The following is a 19395-nucleotide window of genomic DNA, read 5'->3' as shown; positions in this document are numbered from 1 at the left end:
TATCCTTTTACTACTGTGATTTCTTTCTGCCTTAACATCTACAGACACAGCAAAAAGGCCGGCACTGACCTTTCTTTTTTGAGGGGGAGGGGCGGGGGGCAAGAGAGAATTGTAGGTAGGATAATGAGTGTTTTTTGTGATAAAAAGTATAAATATCCTGCCACTGCAGAATCGGCATCCTGCATCCCATTAGCATTTCTGTCCCTTCCTGTACAGATGCACACAACAGCATGAGAATGCAGCTTTTCCCTATTTTTCAAGATGTGGTAACTAACAAAGGCCCAAAGGCATATTATAGTATCACAAAATTCCACTGATACCCTTCAGTCTAGTTGCTTAAGTAAGTCTGAAGCTATTTGCACTTTACAGCTTGTCAGTAGTTTTGTTTCCTTCACCTCACAGGAAGCTTTTAGGTGGGCAGTGTAATTTATGATTTTTTTCTACTACTACTAAAAAAAGAAAAACACAACAATATGAAACTATAAATTGAACTTTTATTGAAGAGAACAAAGCTTCTAAATATTGAAGATTATACGTAGCAAAATTAAAACTCATCTTCTGCAGCAAAAGACCGACCTAAGAGAAAAAAAACAAATTAAGGTCACATTTCCTTGTCGCCTCCCTCTTCCCTCCCTCCTCCACTGTTAATGGTTGCCCACTATTTACCACTCTCCTTAGGTGTGTGGATCCATCCTGCACCTCCCAGCCCTCCTCCTGGATTTGATCCAAGCTTTGCTCCACTTAATAAAAAATGATTTTTATCTGAAAAACAATCACTCATCAGGATGCCATCAGTGATGTTGTCTCTTAGGTCCCACACGAAAAAAAACATCTTTCTTTTGACTGTTTGAAAGCCAATTTAGTTTGAATATCTCACTACGTTTCCGGTTTGATGGGGTTATGTGGACAGGGCCAGGGGTCGGGATCCTCTCCCGGTAAAATGCTCCCATGCTCCTGCTCCATGTATCCATCCTGAAGCCTAATCCTAATCCTGATCCTGATCTGATCCTGAATCCTGATCCGGCTCCGGAAAGGGGAGACAATGAGCCCAGTCCAAACCTTCAGAATACCAGCAAAACCAAAGAGAAGGAGGCAAGTTAGAATCACACCTTCACAAATTACTTAAAAATGTCAATAAATGCATCTACGTGGGAGTTTATGTTGAGAATAACAAGGGACACTGCCTACGATCAAACCCCCCCCCCCCCTAAAAAAATTGCAATTACTTTGGATTTTAAGAAATGAGCACAAGCAGAAACACCAATGACCACTGGGTTACCAAACAGAAGGTAGTGTACAGTCTAGAAGGCTATATACAATTAAGTGATACGGTCCTGACCCAACACAGGATTCTATTATGTTTTAGAAAAACCTGCAGGACCGGTGAGCAGAACCGCTAAACTTTAAAGGCTACTGACAGAAGGCAAGTAACCTTGCTGGTAGTTAGAATGTAATGGGAGCATGCACAAGTACAGCAACTATAGCATAACAAAACAAAACTTGTAATACAACCAGAAACATTGGGTAACAGTACTCAGTTATTTCCAAGCATATATTCAGGTTATAAAAAAAAAAAAAAAAAAAGACTAAAGCCTTATTTAATGCAATTTCAGAGTTGTGAGAGGCCACAGCCATCATACCATTGGTGCCATATTTGACTCCTCCTCCTCCTGTTTATCTTAATATGAACTGTTTCCTCTGTTCCCATCCTATCCTGCTCCTCTGAACTCTACAGAGAAACACACGAGAGGGTCAAAGTACAATAGCAAATATACAAGACTGAGAAAAATATATAACTGTACCACCTGCAAAACAACAACTACAACATAAAGCATACAAAGATGAATTCCTCTAAAAAGCCACCATTCCTTTCAATACACCCTGGAATCGGAGGAGGAAAAGTACACAAAAGGGGGAGACAAGGTTAGCAGAAAAGGGATGTTGATCATTTTGGGGTGAAAAGGAAAGGGAGAATATAAATAAAAGAGAGGGCAACATACACAGACCAGGGTTTTGCAGCCAATCTTAACTGGTCAAACAAGAGTCTAGAAAAATGTAAAGTAAAATAAAAATCACAACTGAAAACTGGGAAAACGGGAAAATACAACAAGAGAAACAACAAACAACTAACATATCAAATGGTCCATGGAGACTGTACAGGATTTGTTCCGTGAAGTTCTTCTTCCCCACTCTGAGATGCATTGCTGGGTTGAGCTGGCTGGTGGATTAATTAAGGTCAGGCGTGTCTTAAGTGCGAGAACGCGAGTGGGAACGCCGGGGAGAGTAACGTGGAGATCCTCTGCTGTGAAGCGGAGAGTAGCTGCGAGACCCGCTCTTGCTCCGGCTACGACTGCGGCTACGAGAGCGAGAACGCCCGTAGCTGGGGCTGCGAGGACCGTCCATCTTCACACAAATGTAGGCCGTCTCTCCCTGAACACACACAAATAAGCAGAAATTGGAAAAATGTTTCTCCACAAGTGTCTCCACATAGAAATGATACATGACAGAGAGAATGAGCACTCATCAGTGTTATAAACTGACCTTTACTGACTGTCCATTCGTCTACACCCTATGCCCATTTTCCCCACTTAACCTGCTCCATGTTTGACTTCAAGACTTACCATAAACAAACAGTTTCAATGTCAAAATCTAGTCCCAGAGCGATTCCTTGCTGTAACGCTAACCTACCTCATGAGAGCGAAACTTGGTGTTATCCAATTTACGGACAGCGTAGGTCATGTCTTCTTTGCGAACAAACTCCACTACCCCGGTGCCATCACGGTACACATCAGCATAACATACATCACCTGCCTCTCGCATGTGATCCTTCAGGTCCTGCCAGCTTCCACTGGGGGGAAGCCCTGACAGGAAGAAAGGAAGGTGATAAGAAACTCAACAGTTACTACACCCAAAGGTAACAAGATAATTCGTTAGGGGTGTATCACCTACCTGAGACAATAACCCTGTACTCGGAGCGTCGTGACGGGGGACCGTATCTTCCCCTTGTGGTTCCTAAAGCTCCACCACCACCACCTCCCCTACCACCTCCTCGCCCACTTCGAGGGAACTCTACACGCAAACGGTAGCCATCGTAGTCGTAACCATCACGTCCATAAACCGCATCCTCTGCATCCCTGCAGGGTGACACTGACAATCACTCACTTTTTCCTACATGGTAGAGTGTAGTATATGAATTACATATCATTATTTATTGTTTTTTGGGATTTTTTGGTGCACTGCTTGGTTCATAAATTTTACACTTCGAGCTTGGACACTCAGTAAGTGACATATGTGAAGGAGCTCCAGTCTCTGTTGAGGCATTGAAACCCATTTAGTCTCAGTGCCTCTGTCCATGGTGCTGAAGAAGTCAACGCTGTTCTCCCTCTGTTTGGTCAATTTCAATTAAATCAAACACACACTCACACACACAAAATACTATGCACATGAGTTTCTTAACAGTGTGTAATGGTGACACTGTTACTAAAGTACCTCAAGCATATTTTTGGCATTTTTTTTACTGACAAGCTACCATATCTGCTGACACTAACATATGCTGTCAGTGATAAGGTAAAATCGGCTGATGTACTGACTAGGAACCAACTAGCACTGACTGGCTTATGGCAGGGCCCTACTAACCATTTAGCAACATCCCAGCAAAACTGAACAACAACTAAATTCCTCTTTAAGACTGAATTATATTTATATTTGCTTTTTTGTTCAAATAAGACTTTATTTCTATTTATGTGTGTGGATTGTTAAAGAAAAAATAAGGCCAACAATGGCAACGGGTTGTTTGTTTGTTTTATTTTATTTTATTTGGGGGAAGTATAAAAGTTCAAGACTGGCTATAGGTATGGAAACCTGAGCACCTAAAAAGCGACAACGTGGCAGAACTAATGCAACCAGATAAACCCACATGGGGGAAAAAAAAGCTTACTGTACATCAAATGCATGTGAAATTGCACATTACTGCAAGACGAACCATCATAAAGATCTCAATTGCAGTGGAACAATTCATTTAAGAACTTTTGACTTTTACTCGGCGGCTGGGGGGTTTAATTAGACTTGTGTAAATCTGATCTCTGTAGCCACAGTAGACACCACTGTGAGGAAAGAGCATCCCTATTTTGCATATGTTTAAAAAAAAAATGTTTTGAGAGTGAAACACCCAGATTTCGGACAAGTCCATTTAACTAATTTGTTCACCTGAAAAGGCCCTGCAGCAAGTGCTATATGCCATAAAATCGTGTACAACAATTAACTGACTAGAAGAAAAATGTTTTTCCAATCTCCGTGTAGTGTTACAGACCTGTACTGTACATGATTGAAGGTTTTGGAGGGGTTCGGGTGGTGTGTTTCAGTTTATGGAAAATTTCAAGAAGATAAAGTGAACATTTTGAACATACTGACAACTTACATGAAACCTGTCACCTAGGTAGAAGATAATTTATGTTTTACCAGTTTAGAAGGTAATGGTGAAGTCCATGTGTTGCGTCTGCTGTGTTTTGTGCTGACAACAGGTTTAGGTTTAGCTCTGGAGGAGGATACGGTTAAAATGTGGCACTGCAGCCCACCTCGGGTCCTCGAACTCCACGAAGGCAAACGGTGGTCCTCCTCTCCGGTTTTTCAGATCAATATCGCGAATGACTCCGTATTTGTAAAACACGTCCTCGACGTCTTTGGTGCGGATATCAGGAGGGAGGTTTCCCACGTATATCCGACAGTCGTTACTCCCCGCGGGTCCGCGAATGACTCCTCCGCCGGACATGACAGCGGTGGCCCGAAACAAAGGCGGCAGCCGAGCGACGAAGCGGGCTAACGAGTCAGACGGCGGTTTGACATCCAACAACCGAAATATAGATACATTTATGGCTACAGTCGCTTAACTAAGTACAAGGATACGGGAACGTCGGAGGAGACCCTTCACCACAGTCCCACCCATTAGCCCTGTGCGCGAGCCCTATTCACCAATAGCAGACAACCTAGGCCCCGACGTCATCACGTTGTGTACGATGTCCTGCTGTGCGCTCCGTAAAATTGTGCCGTCAATTACTGGGAAAAAAAAAACTTTGTTAGTTATGATGATTTATTTTGGATTTTAAAAAACTTCCTGTTATATGTAAAGAATATCGTATGGTTACAAATGTTATTCCTAAATCCCGATTTTTCTTAATATTCAGAGACAAAAAGCATGTTATCCCCCAAAAATTAAGAGAAGTACAATAAAAAAAAAACGTTGTTCATAATACATATCCCACAAACTTTTACAGGTAAAGAGAGAGAAAACACGATAAAACACGTATTTTATGAATGCCCATTTACAAGAGGATTCTGGAGAAAATTAGAGGATCAATTTGCCAAACAAACCTTATGGTTATTTTGGAAGCCAAAGATCATTGCATATTGTGAAAACAAGAACAAAAAATACAAAACTGTTCACCTATTGATGATGTGAAGTAGATTTCATACTTGAAAGTCCACATTTTTTTTAACCTTGCTCATCTATTGGACTATTTATTATGGAATTTAGAAAGGACCATGAGCCTGTTAAACTTATTAATAAGAAATGTGTGCAAACCTTCAGTCTGCTTCAGGAGATATTTAGAAATTTTATGTAAAATGCCTTCTTATTTTCTTTTATTACTTTTTCATCTTAATTTTACCATCAATGTAAATATTTTTTTCTTTTTACCTTTATATTTTCTACTATTGATTCACTCAAGGACATCAAGTGTCTTAATGTATCTAAATGTATGACCCTTGCATATTCAGACTTTTTTTTTGGTTTACTGATGTACATTTTAGTTTTGATATGTACTCTTTAAAACAAATATGAAATGGATGTCTGGTTGTATTTGTCTTGTCATCTTGTTATGTGTGACAATGTTCTAAATAAAGTTCTTGAAAACAATTTTGTTCATATAATCCCCCAAAATAAAGGTTGATACCATATCTACCAGAAAAAAATAGGGAAATATGGTCATAAAAATTCCTAAGAGGGAGTTCAAGCAAACATAAGCATATGTGGTTTTACCCGTGTTTAAAATGGAAAACTTTTTACGATGTCAAAACAGTCAGTCGTACTGTAGTCTGTTCAAGCAAGCAAATAGTGAGTTGCTGTCAAACATCCATTGGAGTAAAATATACAAGTTATTTATATGGACTGGTGGAATGTAACTAAGTACATTTACTCAAATACCATACTTAAGTACAATTTTGGCTTACTCGTAAATATTGTACTTTTTACTCCACTACATTCATTTTCCAGTTTGCAGATTCAGATTTCAATTACCAAACATATGAGCTTATAAAATGACACATATTATATAGATTTAACTACTCAACACTGCAGCACTACATAGTTAAAATTAGCTATACAGACACTGACACTTTCAAGACCAATAGCAATAACCATTATAGTTTACCTTTTACTGGTAGTCAAGTTAAACAAAAACAAGAAACTGAAATCACCATTTGTATTTACCTGATTCATCATAGTGGCACCTAAACAGTCCCCCAGAATGTTGTAAAAAAATTGGCATGTGTTACGCATGTGTACAGGTGTTGCATGTTCTTGTGCACAGCCCTTTGTGGTATTAAAAATACTGAGCAAGAAAAACACAAACATTTATTACTTTTATACTGAAAGTTTTATTAAAAGAGAATAAAGCTTTGAGATACTGAAGATTATACTAACGAAAATCAGAAATCATCCTTCTCTGGAAAAGACTGACTTAAGAAAAAGATACAAACCGCGTTAAGGTCACATTTCCTTGTTGCCTCCCAGTCCTCCCTCTTCCCTCCCTCCTCCACTGTTAATGGTTGCCCACTATTTACCACTCTCCTTACGCGTGTGGATCCATCCTGCACCTCCCAGCCCTCCTCCTGGATTTGATCCAAGCTTTGCTCTTCTTATTTATAATTAAAAAACAAAAATCTGAAAAATAGATCGCTCATCACGGTGCCATCAGTAACTGTGTCTCTTAGGTCCCACAGAAATTGGAAATAGTAATTTGGATTATTTGAAGGCCAATTTAGTTTGAATATCTCACTACGTTTCCGGTTTGATGGGGTTATGTGGACAGGGCCAGGGGTCGGGATCCTCTCCCAGTAAAATGCTCCCATGCTCCTGCTCCATGTATCCATCCTGAAGCCTAATCCTAATCCTGATCTGATCCTGAATCCTGATCCGGCTCCGGAAAGGGGAGACAATGAGCCCAGTCCAAACCTTCAGAATACCAGCAAAACCAAAGAGAAGGAGGCAAGTTAGAATCACACCTTCACAAATTACTTAAAAACGTCAATAAATGCATCTACGTGGGAGTTTACATTGGAGAAAAAAGGAAGGACACCGTCTACGATCAATCCCAAAAAACTCAGATTTACTTTGAATACTAAATGAGCAAAAGCAAAAACCACAAGCTTTGGCCCTCAAAAACGTGGTGTACAGAACTTGTTAGTACTGAAAACATTCAACAACACACTCAATTGTCAAGTGTTTGCATAAAAAAAGAAAAATAAAAGCTGCACAGGCTTATAATGCAGATTTCACAGTTGACAAGGCACAGCCATCATACCATTGGTGCCATATTTGACTCCTCCTCCTCCTGTTTATCTTAATATGAACTGTTTCCTCTGTTCCCATCCTATCCTGTTCCTCTGAACTCTACAGAGAGACACACAAGAAGGTCAAAGGACAGTAGTATATGCTTAGAAGAAGTTAAATTTTATAAACGAAACAAAACATAAAGCATACAATGAAGACAATCAGCAGAAGAACAGTATAGAGAAGAAGAAAAGATGGTTAGCAGAAACACAATGTTTGCGAGACTGGAAAACGGGAAGCATGGCACATCAGGAGCAAAATGGGCCCATGTACACAGACCAGACATCTGGTTTGTGTACATCTCGTATGCAAAAAATGAAAACTACAAAGAAAACTGCAACAAAAAGTGGGGGAAATGGGAACACAAATCATGACAGAATGAACAGGTCACACAAGATGATCTGTGGTTAATGTACAGGATTTGTTAAGTGATGTGAAGGTGTCCTCTCCAGCTCTGAGGTACACCATTGCTTTAGTTAAGGTCAGGTGAATCTAGGTGCGAGAGCGGGAGCGGGAGCGGGAATGGCGGGGAGAGTAACGTGGAGATCCTCTGCTGCGACGAGGGGAGTAGCTGCGAGATCCGCTCTTGCTCCGGCTTCGACTGCGGCTACGAGAGCGAGAACGGCCATAGCTGGGGCTGCGAGGACCGTCCATCTTCACACGAATGTAGGCCGTCTCTCCCTGAACACACACATGCACACACATAACTATGCTTTCATTCCCATGTACAAGTTCCTACTTGAGACTCAGGTAGAGAGAAGATGGAAAAACCTATTGTCCAAAAAAAAAAAAAAAATCTAAATTAATGTTTTGGTCAACATACAAGTGCTCAAAGCCCTTGTGCATTAATGTGCTCATAGATGCTGTTGCCGAAGTAACCCAGAGCCTTGATCCAGATCTCTGAATTTTTGTTTCTCTTGGTGCGTTTGGTGTTCGATGATCAGTAGAGCCTACACTTGGACCAAAAATATCAATGTACGTTTGGCCAAAATATTCTGATTTGAATTAAAAATCAGCCAAACACTGAAGAAATTTCCTAACGTGCCACCATCACTCAACGAATGACATGCATAGCCAAAATTATGATGCAAAGCAACTTTACATAGCCATTCAAACTTAACACTGGCCTTTACTTACTGCCCCGTTATTTTCACAGACGCCTCCTTTCTTCACATGAGAAAACGATAAAAAAAAAATTCCAAATTGTAGTCCCAGAGGCATTCCTTATGAAGTTACCCTGAGGCTGTAACCCTTTACGTACCTCATGGGAGCGAAACTTGGTGTTGTCCAATTTACGGACAGCGTAGGTCATGTCTTCTTTGCGAACAAACTCCACTACCCCGGTGCCATCACGGTACACATCAGCATAACATACATCACCTGCCTCTCGCATGTGATCCTTCAGGTCCTGCCAGCTTCCACTGGGGGGAAGACCTGACAGGAAAAGGTAGTGTAAGTCTCATAGTCATATCTGTACATTGGTAAAAATATAAAAACAACCTGGAAAGAGAGGAACACGACACTCACCTGACACAACAACCCTGTACTCGGAGCGTCGGGACGGGGGTCCGTACCTTCCCCTCGGGGGTCCCATTGCTCCACCTCCACCTCCACCTCCACCTCCAGCTCCACCCCCGCCCCTTCCACTTCTAGGGAACTCAACACGCAGGCGGTATCCATCGTAGTCATAACCATCACGCCCATAAACAGCATCCTCTGCATCCCTGTGGAATCCGACAGTTACTAATCATCCCTATCTAAATAAAAACACACACAGCTCAACTAGTCAAGGAGCCCAGATATCATTTAAGCCAACTGGCTTGCGCTGGTCGCAACGTGTTCTCTTACAATTACTAACCTACACTGATGAAACCTGGGAGAAAAATGCATTTTGTGGGTGGGAAAAAACATAAAACATGCTTGATGAAATGACTATTCTGAAGAATTAATTAAAGTGGTTTGTTCCTAAAGATAGAAGGAGTGGAGCTGTTGAAAGCAGAAAAGCGAGAGAGTTTAATATGATCAATGTGTGCACAGGCATGTAATGGCATGACGAACACAAAAAGGCCTGGCAGCTATTCTGGACTGGAAGCCATTTAAAGCTTGGCACTGCAGAATGCTCGCAATTTCAATCTTGAAACACACTGCAATCCGACGTAGCTGACAGTCCCTGCCTTTGTGCGATCTTTGTGCCAACAAGTGTTTTATTAGCGCAAATGTTGAACAAATTCAAGTTGCTCACTTTTGTTTATATGGACCCATTTTGGAAACCTTTTTTGCTGTTTTATTGTAGTTTCATAGATTTATCATTCAAACGATTACTTGATATAATTTGATACTGCTCATTTAATGCATGTCACACTGAAAGATACTGTTTTAATGTGTTTTTGTTTATTATACCAATCCTATGAGGAAGGGGTGTTTAGTCATGCATCACTCAGCCTTTGGCAATAGTATCAAGACAAGTTACAATGTTGTTTATGTTGTTTATTTTCCATTGATATAAAGCTAGTGGAATGAAAGTGTACAGTCTGACATAAAAGGTAAGCTTATAATGTACAATGGTACAGTAATATTATTAGGGTCCCAACAATCTCCTAGTTATTTTCTCGATAACTTACAGTGAAACAGTGTAAGCAGTAATAACAGTGAAAAATTCCCATCACAATTTCCTATAGTCAAAGGTAATGTCATAATATCTCAAATGTATTCAATTTAATATTATTTAAGAAAAGAAAAAATAAACTAATTTTCGCATTTGAGGAGCTGGAAACCAGAGTGTTTGGCGTTTTGGCTTGAAAATTGACAGCAACGATTAATCAATTATCAAAGCATTGCCAATTAATATTCCACCCCCAAAGGACCATTACGTAGAATTAACACTTCTCTAAAACAGAACAACGAAACCGTCATTGAAGTAGGATTAACTGCAGGTTACCTAATAAACTGTGTCTATTTATATGAGTGTGTGGCTCTATCTTTTGTAAACAGCTTGGAATGAAACAGCGGAGATAACGTTGAGACGTGGCGGAGCACTTCAGCTCACCTCGGGTCCTCGAACTGCACGAAGGCAAATGGTGGTCCTCCTCTCCGGTTTTTCAGATCGATATCACGAATGGATCCATATTTGTAAAACAGGTCTTCAACGTCCTTTGAACGGATGTCTGGTGGGAGATTTCCCACGTATATACGACAGTCGTTACTCCCAGCCGGTCCACGCACAACACCTCCGCCGGACATGATAGCACAAAACTCGCTAGGAAGTTAGCAAATCGGCTAACCCGTCTTCTCCTCACGAATAAACGATAAAAATTACGCTTAGGTAGAGAACTGAATCTAAGAATTACACGCTGAATATTTAATTACAGCTACGACTTAATGGAAGGTGAAATCCTTCCAGATAGGTGTCAAAACAATCGGATGAAGAACAGCTAAAAGTTGCAAGCTGCGGCGCAAGCCTTTTCCAGTAACAACGTGCTCTTCTTCACTGCTGTGATGGAGCGTAACAACTACCTTTAAAGGTGCGCACACCGCCACCTGCTGGACCATCGGGTTATATCCTACAGGATATGTGTACTGCAGGTTGAGCTTCAAAGGTTATTCTCCTTGTAAACAGCAGCTGTCAAAAACAATCTCAAATCAAGGACCATTTAGGAGCTCTTCTGGAGTTTTCCATCGTATCAAATGATCTTCATCAGTGGAAAAAAAAGGAAAATTGAACATCTACAATTCTGTAACAAATGGGCAAACGTCATCTGCCTACAAAAAATATGTGAAGAACATAACCATCAAATAAAAATGTGGCCACGGAAAAATCATGTGATATGAACAAAAGCCCCAGATGTGCGACTGAACAGAGCTTAAAATAGAGATTTGTATGGCACTTTTCTTAACACAGTTGCAAAGAGAGACAGTAATACAATTATAAGGTGAAACAACAACAAAAAAACAGGCTGCATTCGGGATTGGTCAGCCACACAGCTAAGAACTACTTCATGTAGCAACATATTTAAACACAAATGCATACTGGCTGCATTAACAGACAACATAGTCAGTGGTTTGGTTTTTCTAGTGAGACAAACTAATCAAAAAACCACTGAATTACTTGGGCCAAACAACACCACAGAATAAGACAGTGAGATGCCATTGAAAAAGCCAGGAAGTGGAGCTCGTGTTAATATTATTTTGTCCGACTACTATCTCCAAGGTAAAAACTGAACCTTGGATAAAATTTGTGTGTGACAAAAGTCTCTCCCAAATGTATGTAGAATTTAAATAAAATCTTGTATTATTGTTTTCTTGCCATCCAAAAAGGCCAGACAGAAAGAAAACAAACAAACAAAAAAAAAAAGTCACAACTTGGTCTTTAATTGTTAATAACTTAGAATAGAAGGTGGAATTTAAATATAAAAGTTTTATACATTTACAACAATTCAAACTTTCTATAGTACAGTGTCTGACAGCCATAGCATTCTTTCATTAAAATCTTATAATAAACACAATTCCTCACATGAAACAATTTAAAAAAAAAAAAAAAAAAAAAAAAAAAAAAAAATCACACATGACAGATTTGTAAACCCCACACTTCAATCCTGCAAATGAGCCTGTCTTCATGCTATCTTCAACTTAAATGTCAAGGCCACACAAAAAAAGTTTGTCTATAATGGGTTTTTTTTGTTTTTTTTTGTTTTGTTCAGACCTCATGTTCATCACATCTTCCTCTTCTTGAGTGTTTTTCAGTCCTTCTTGGCTTGTTTATCTCTGCGTTTCTGTCTGGCCTCAGACACTATTTTGAGCAGTGACAGCAGAATAGGCACACACATGGGCAGGAAGAGTGGTATGTAGATAGCAAACTTCTGGTCGTCGGGGAAGTAGAGGAGGTGGAGGAGCGAAGGGTCGAAGAATGCTCTCTCTGATGCCAAGATGGCTTCTTTACTGTACTGCAGAGCGAAGCCGAGGTTCCCGGCCTCCAACTCAGCCACAGCCAGCTGCAGAGACGTGACAGCACTGGACACCTGAGAGACAGCAACAACAATCACAGGTTAGATACAACTGATGCAACAAAGAGGAGTAATTTACTTCTTTCATATTTAAATACCAATTTAGGCAGTGCAATTTGTACACTAAGAATATTTTTTTTCCATGGAGAGTAGTCAAAATACTGGCCTGATAATCAGACTGAATTGCCATTTTGCTTCACTACATTCATTCTGCCTGACATCATGTTCATATTATAACCCAAATATAGAATAGGTTTATTATTTTTTGTTTTTTCCCCCTAACCAAACAGTAGCATGTTTCATATCCTTCCTCTTGATGTCCTTAACTGTTGGAAGCTGCAGTAGCTGTTTCTCAGAGCAGTCAACTTAATGTTTATCACACTGATCAAAGAAATATGTAGGGAATTTAAGGCGCTGACCATGAACTGCAATGTCCCTCTAATAAAAGCCATATGTGCACAAAAAATAAAAATAAAAATGTTGGTTTTAGAGTTATTCTTACTGTAAGTTGACTTGCTATTTTTTTGTGCTAGCTCGGTATGTAGCTAGCGTGGGGTGGCTGACGAAGGCAGAGTGTGTGTGGCTGTCTGCCGGTGTCTCCAGTGTGCTGTGTGCGCCTGGTGCCCCTGACAGTACAGTCACGTATTCACTGAAGCGATTTTGTACACAAACGATCGGAAAACCAATTTCCCCAGTCTTCAAAATTTTTGCACGTGTAGGTCAGAGTTTCGGTACGGGTAGGCACATTAAGATTGTTCTTCATAAATCTTAGCTTTTCCGTGGGAAGTGGTGTATGCATCTTTCGAGCCCAGTTCTGCAACGGGTATAACTGAGGCGTGCAACCAGGCCAGCCAGATACTACTCTATTCCGATTTGTCCCAGAACAGAGCCGTACCTGACCCAATATGTACATCCGAACTTGATTTTTATATGAGAGATCTTTGACTCTGTGATTACATTTTATTTTTCAATACAATATTTCCAGAAAGACTATTTTTGGTGTAATGGGGTACTTTTTGAAAATAAAGCCAAGGTGTGCTTTTGAATGGTAAATGGACTACAAAACCACACCATTAAAAAAAGTCAGAGATTAAAAGTACACATAAATATGTGGCCAGGGGTGTCATAAATCTTTTTTAAGTATGTATTTTACACCCACTCATAAAGGCACATAAATAGCCAACACAGAAAAAGACGTATTAATGCAGCTGTGTGTGCACGTTACCTGTTGAGCAATGTTGTCATTGATCACAATGTTGCCTATCTGGTCCAGCAGCTGTGCCAGTGAGGTGATGGTGGTGGTTGCTGTTGCAACATTTTCCACACTCCGACTCCACATGAGGCGATCCAGCTCCCAATCAGCTAATCCTGCACTGCCACACGGTGCCACCAGGAAGCCAGGGGGAGGGGACGACGACTGCACACCCAGCAGTAGTCTGACGGGAGACAGCACAGCAAAGTTACCTTGTGTCTACAGGAAAATCAATACCTGTGTACTGTAGGTGTCCACTTACCGAAGCTGTGCGAGGAAGACTCCCATAACTTTAGCCATGTTGATGTTGATGTCAACAGGGAAAACAGCCTCCGGTCCATAGAAACCATTAACATTATAAACCTATAAAGACATGGAGAGAGACATTTTTGTTTGATTAGAACCCAACACAACATGTCACTGAGTGCAAAATCTAATTTCTATATGCCTCCCAAATTATTATTCATACCACATTCACTTAACAATGAGCTATAACCATTCGTAACATTTAGACTGCTGTCACCCAATGTTTCACTTAAGATTATCTCACCATGATTCCACCCCACCGAGGAGAGTGAAACGCATTAGAAGGCACTTCTTGTTTCTTGCGATCATGGATGTAAAGGGGTGAATGATGGGCATCCGGGACGTACAGGAGAAAATTCAACACCGGGTTGGAAGATGCAGCATTAGAGCCTGGAAATCAAAAACAGTTATATATAAATACACCAGAAATACATCATGTTTCTCCTTCTGGCAAACACTTGAAATGCAATCAGTGTGCGTTTTATTTTACCGAGTCTAGCCTCCACAGGGTTGATGACATGTGCGAGGCTGTCAGCATTGAGCGTGTAGGTGCTGCGGCTGCTGTCAAAGCGAGGGTTGACACCAAGCATGGCGTAGTATAAGGTCTGTAAGTAGAATTCTCGCATCAACATTCAGTGGTCTGTGCATCTTGTCATCGTGACGCAAGTGCTGCACATTCACACACTTGCACACACAGTACCTGAGAATCGATGCTAAAGTTGGCTACAGGGGCCAGTTTGGTGAGCAAAGGCTGGATATAGGTTTGCACGGCACCCTCTATGTCCCAGTGTAGCCGGTGGGACTTTGGGTCTGGGTTCAACAGACTGAACGTTATCTCATAACCTGAAGAGAAAAATAAGTAGAGAACAGAGGGGAAGTGCATACTGAGTAGAACAAGAAATCAAGCTGGTCCACTTTATGGCTGTGCGGAAATAAATACCAACCCGGGCTGGATTTAAAGGCTCTCATACTGTCAGCGATGCTCTCCTTGTTGCCAGGGCTGAGACGGACTCTGTCGCTGAGGGCAGCAGTGATGTCGGTGTGGCTAAAAGACATCACCTGCAGCACCTGCTTAATCCGAGGCTCCATGTGAGCCAGCAGTTGCTCCAGTGTCCTGCCCACTCTCATCTGGGAACCAATTCGCAGCAAGGCTGTCCGTCTCTGACCGATATAGACATCCACATCCTGAGAAGCACGAAGGTACAGGTAGGGATTAAGTATTGCATTATCTTCTACTTATCCAGAGTGACTCAAATGACTCACAATTCTGTTTGCAAGCTGTGCAGAGAGTACTGTATTTAGACACCAAGCAGTAATATTCAGCTTTTTTTCAGTGGAAATGCTTCTCAACTCCACAGATCCATGAACTTAACTCAAAAATGTTAATTTAGCCATTCATTAAAGCATAAAACTATACAGACTTTAATTAACTCTATTAACAAATAAACATATATACACTAATGAAAAGCAAAGGAAATTAAAAATAGGATGGGTGACCAAACAATGCTCATTACAAAAATATAGGAAAAAGAAAATATAGAGAGTTTTAACCTGAGGCAGCAGTGAAGATGACTCTGGGATCACATACACAACCAAAGAACCACATGGACTCTCGCTGAGTGTGTGCAGAGACAGATCTGCCTCTACAGAGGGAGAGCAAGAGAGACAGAGAGAAATTACAACCTGTGGTCTCACTGAGATAACAAAATGTTTGCATCTGAAGAGCTGATTTTACAGGGAAAGGCAAAAAGCATCTCACCTGCAGCAGTGGGCTGGTTCAGGGCGTCCTCCTCCATGATTGTAGCTGTGCGGTACCTTGTCTCATACCTGTACCTCAAAGCTGTGTCCTCTGGAACGAATGAGTTTGAGACAAAAAATGACCTTGCAGTCGTCATAACATATCTTCATGTAAGCTCACAGACAGCATTAATGAATCACCATCTACTCTGTGTTCCTCATCCTGTGTCTGTGTCAGTGGGACCTTCTTCTGCTGTCCTGGTGTCACTGTGCCACGTGCAAACACAACCTCCACATCAGCACTCAACTGCAGCTGCAAAAAAAAAGAAAAAAATATATATACAGAGAGAGGTTTTTAAAAAGGTACACATGTATTACATATGGAAGACAATGAGCCACAAGATGGGGGATTAATTAATGGCAGCGCAAACAAACCTGCAGCTTAGCCAACTCGTTTATCTGATTGACAGGCAACCACGCGCGGTATGTTTCAGTTGTTCGCCACCACAGTGGGACTCCCACGATGATGACCACCGCTGCTATGGACAGAGCAGCAAGCTGGCCTCGTCTACGCTCTGAGGGACACACAGAGACAGACAGACAGATGAGACTATAGGCATTTGTGCTGTTGCTTAGATGTGTAATATCATCAACAGGGCTGCAACTAACAATTATTTTAATACCAAAACAAATTTCGTTTACTATCATACACTCACCAAGCAAATTAGGAACACCTGTACACCTGCTTGTTCATTCAGTTATCCAGTCAGCCAATCGTACGGCAGCAATGCAATGCATAAAATCATGCTGATACAGGTCAGGAGCTTCAGTTAAAATTCACATCAAACATTAGAATGAGAGAAAAATGTATCTCAGTGACTTTGACCGTGGCGTGATTATTGGTGTCAGACGGGCTGGTTTGAGTATTTCTGAAACTCCGGATCTCCTGGGATTTTCACACACAACAGTCACAACAGTTTACTCACAATGGTAGAAAAAACAAAAACCATCCAGTAAGCGGCAGTTTCTCCGGACGGAAACGCCTTTTTGATGAGAGAGGTCAGAGGAGAATGGTTAAACTGGTTGGAGCTGAGAGAAAGGCTAGAGTAACTCAGATAACCACTCTTTACAACTGTGGTGAGCAGAAAAGCATCTCAGAAAGCACAACGCGTCGAACCATGAGGCTGATGGGCTAGAAAAGCAGAAGACCACGTCGGGTTCCACTCCTGTCAGCCAAGAACAGAAATGTGAGGCTGCAATGAGCCGGGCTCACCAGAACTGGACAGTAGAAGACTAGAATAACGTAGCCTGGTCTGATGAATCTGGATTTCTTCTGAGGCACGCAGATGGTAGAGTCAGAATCTGACGTAAACAGCATGAACCCATGGACCTAACCTGCCTTGTGTCAACAGTCCAGGCTGCTGCTGGTGGTGGTATAATGGTGTGGAGAATGTTTTCTTGGCTCACTTTGGGCCCGTTAATACCAATCAATCATTGACTATATGCCACAGCCTATCTGGCTCTGGTTATATTAGGCAATCACGGGAAATTTTGCAAATCAATGAGCAGAGGGTTTTTTATAGCAATAATAGATTTTTTAAATATTTTTGTGTTTATGTGACAAATACCTTAATTTTTCCCTTGAGTAGTAAAGAACATAAATTAGTGTTGTTATTTTAACTCCTGACAGTCACCATATCAAAGTTACCGTATCATCACATCTATACTGTTATCACAATGTAAATGTACATTTACCATGACAGAGGATTTTAACCAACTGATTAAAATATCTGATTAATATATGTTTACGTCAATCTGTTTATTCCATAAGAATGAGCTGGATGCTGCACTTATTTAGTTAAGTGGCAGACTAACCAAAGACTTTATTAAAAGTATTAAGATGCAAACATGTATAGTCTTATAGAGAAAACATTAATTGGTCAACATAGAGGAAATGGCTGCAAGACCTGGATTAGTTTTAAAGCTACAAAAATACAAAATAAGGGAAAATAAAGTGTTTCACTCTGCTCGGGCGGAATTTATGAGCTTTAATGTTGTATTCAATTGTGGTGTAAAAATAAATAATGAAAAACAAACGACATAAACCGGCAAACACCAGCAGATTTTCTTGCAGTGTCTTCAGTGGTATTAAGGAGGGCATCACTGCTGTAGCTGCTGATGCGGCTAGTTAGCAGTTAGCTTCAGAGAGTCATAACATGGAGAAAACAGCCGCCTCATACCAGGGTCGCTACGACTGTCGTACGTGTTAAACATGCTCCAACAAACTGCTCTGAACTGGTGTGAACTCTGCCTCTTTGTGGTAAGGAAACAATTTTTTTTTACAGAATTCAGTCGAATGTACTCACCTACTTCCGTGGTAGCCATCTCTGTCAATGAGATGGTTGGGGAGCGTTTGTTTATGGAGTGCAACAAGTCATGAGTCACATGACCCACAAAAAAAATAAAAATAAAAATGAAATAAATAAAGAAAAAATCGGGCGATTCATGTCACTGTAAAAACAATAGGTCGTGATCTATATACAAAGCTACAGTTTGATGTACTCTAAGCAGATATCATATATACAAGTGTCTGTCCGCCCTAAACCCGGTAGTAAGTAGGCAAGTGGTGAGTTGGTTTGAGACGCAACCGTTGACCCACCCGGTGAGAATATTAAACGCACAAACCCAACGTGAGACATTTTGTCAACCAGCGCCCACAGATTTGGCTCCGGCAAGATTAACATTGTTTCCATAAAGCTAAAAAGCCCCAATGAAAATTTGTATGTGGCTATAAATGCATGAAAAAAAAAAAAAAAAGCACACAAGCCAAAACCCACACACATTAGTGAGACCAGAACTGGAGCTTAGTGGTGCTTTCATTATCTTGTTTACATGTTAGGATCAGAAATGTTACAAGCACCTTACAACACAGTGCAATTGAAAAAAAAACCACAAAAACTCTGCAGGTTTTTTACTGAGCTGAATCAACACGTCTCTTTCAACAGCAACAGCCCTTTATCACAACAGACATATAGACTTGTCATAGAAGAATGAGCACAGCCCTACTAACACCAGTAAGGATGGCTCTGTTCTGTTCAAGTGTCCCAGTAAGACAGGACAGTGTGATGGTGAGCCAGCACGAACAATACCCAGGAACTTGTAAATGAAGCTATTTTGAATTCAGACATCACCAATTAAATTATTTAAAACTTGTCAGCATCAGAAACCATTGGTTATTATTGTCAGCAGAATGTACTGAAAGGATCAAAACTAAAAGTACTCCTTATGCAGATTGGCCCTGGTCAGTTTGATATTACATTATTGATGTATTAATATATAAGTGGTACTCAGTGGTGTATTGGTCTAGGGGGAGCTCATTTGATCTATTTCATATACAATTGCGTACCTTAATCTATAATAAGGCATCATATTTTATAAACTAATAGTGCGTTTTGTATGTAAAAATGTTAATCTGAAAAGTACCTATTAATTCT

The 19395-nt window shown here is 40.7% G+C and overlaps 3 protein-coding genes across 5 annotated transcripts; all 3 read right to left on the bottom strand.

Moving 5' to 3' along the window:
• Positions 1 to 537: 537 nt before the first annotated feature.
• On the bottom strand, positions 538 to 5058 carry LOC120802424 (serine/arginine-rich splicing factor 1B-like). 2 transcript variants are annotated; one of them, XM_040150234.1, is made up of 7 exons: positions 4575 to 5058; positions 2950 to 3134; positions 2689 to 2861; positions 2132 to 2430; positions 1641 to 1729; positions 667 to 1059; positions 538 to 576 (listed from the first exon to the last, which is right to left on the bottom strand). In XM_040150234.1, the coding sequence occupies exons 1-4, from the start codon at positions 4766 to 4768 to the stop codon at positions 2248 to 2250; spliced, it is 735 nt and encodes a 244-aa protein (XP_040006168.1). In that variant the 5' UTR covers positions 4769 to 5058; the 3' UTR covers positions 538 to 576; positions 667 to 1059; positions 1641 to 1729; positions 2132 to 2247. The 2 variants fall into 2 exon arrangements, with proteins under 2 accessions (XP_040006168.1, XP_040006167.1); XM_040150233.1 differs by lacking the exon at positions 538 to 576 and having other exon boundaries at positions 599 to 1059.
• Positions 5059 to 7707: 2649 nt separating this feature from the next.
• Positions 7708 to 11101, bottom strand: LOC120803077 (serine/arginine-rich splicing factor 1B). Of its 2 annotated transcripts, none has more exons than XM_040151391.1 (4): positions 10653 to 11101; positions 9134 to 9330; positions 8868 to 9040; positions 7708 to 8287 (listed from the first exon to the last, which is right to left on the bottom strand). In XM_040151391.1, exons 1-4 carry the CDS (start codon positions 10844 to 10846, stop codon positions 8099 to 8101), a joined length of 753 nt encoding a protein of 250 aa, XP_040007325.1. In that variant the 5' UTR covers positions 10847 to 11101; the 3' UTR covers positions 7708 to 8098. The 2 variants fall into 2 exon arrangements, with proteins under 2 accessions (XP_040007325.1, XP_040007326.1); XM_040151392.1 differs by lacking the exon at positions 7708 to 8287 and adding an exon at positions 8314 to 8773.
• A 1197-nt stretch (positions 11102 to 12298) lies between these two features.
• Positions 12299 to 18318, bottom strand: pigs (phosphatidylinositol glycan anchor biosynthesis, class S). Its single transcript, XM_040149615.1, has 12 exons — positions 18268 to 18318; positions 16337 to 16476; positions 16103 to 16214; positions 15924 to 16013; positions 15716 to 15807; positions 15109 to 15349; positions 14865 to 15007; positions 14655 to 14769; positions 14409 to 14554; positions 14121 to 14221; positions 13832 to 14042; positions 12299 to 12621 (listed from the first exon to the last, which is right to left on the bottom strand). Exons 1-12 carry the CDS (start codon positions 18284 to 18286, stop codon positions 12343 to 12345), a joined length of 1689 nt encoding a protein of 562 aa, XP_040005549.1. The 5' UTR covers positions 18287 to 18318; the 3' UTR covers positions 12299 to 12342.
• Between the last annotated feature and the right edge of the window lie 1077 nt (positions 18319 to 19395).

The sequence above is a fragment of the Xiphias gladius genome, chromosome 17 (genome assembly GCF_016859285.1).
Source record: "Xiphias gladius isolate SHS-SW01 ecotype Sanya breed wild chromosome 17, ASM1685928v1, whole genome shotgun sequence".
Lineage (NCBI taxonomy): Eukaryota > Metazoa > Chordata > Actinopteri > Istiophoriformes > Xiphiidae > Xiphias > Xiphias gladius.
Note: the sequence above shows the minus strand (reverse complement) of the source record. Positions and strands in the feature narration are given on the sequence as shown.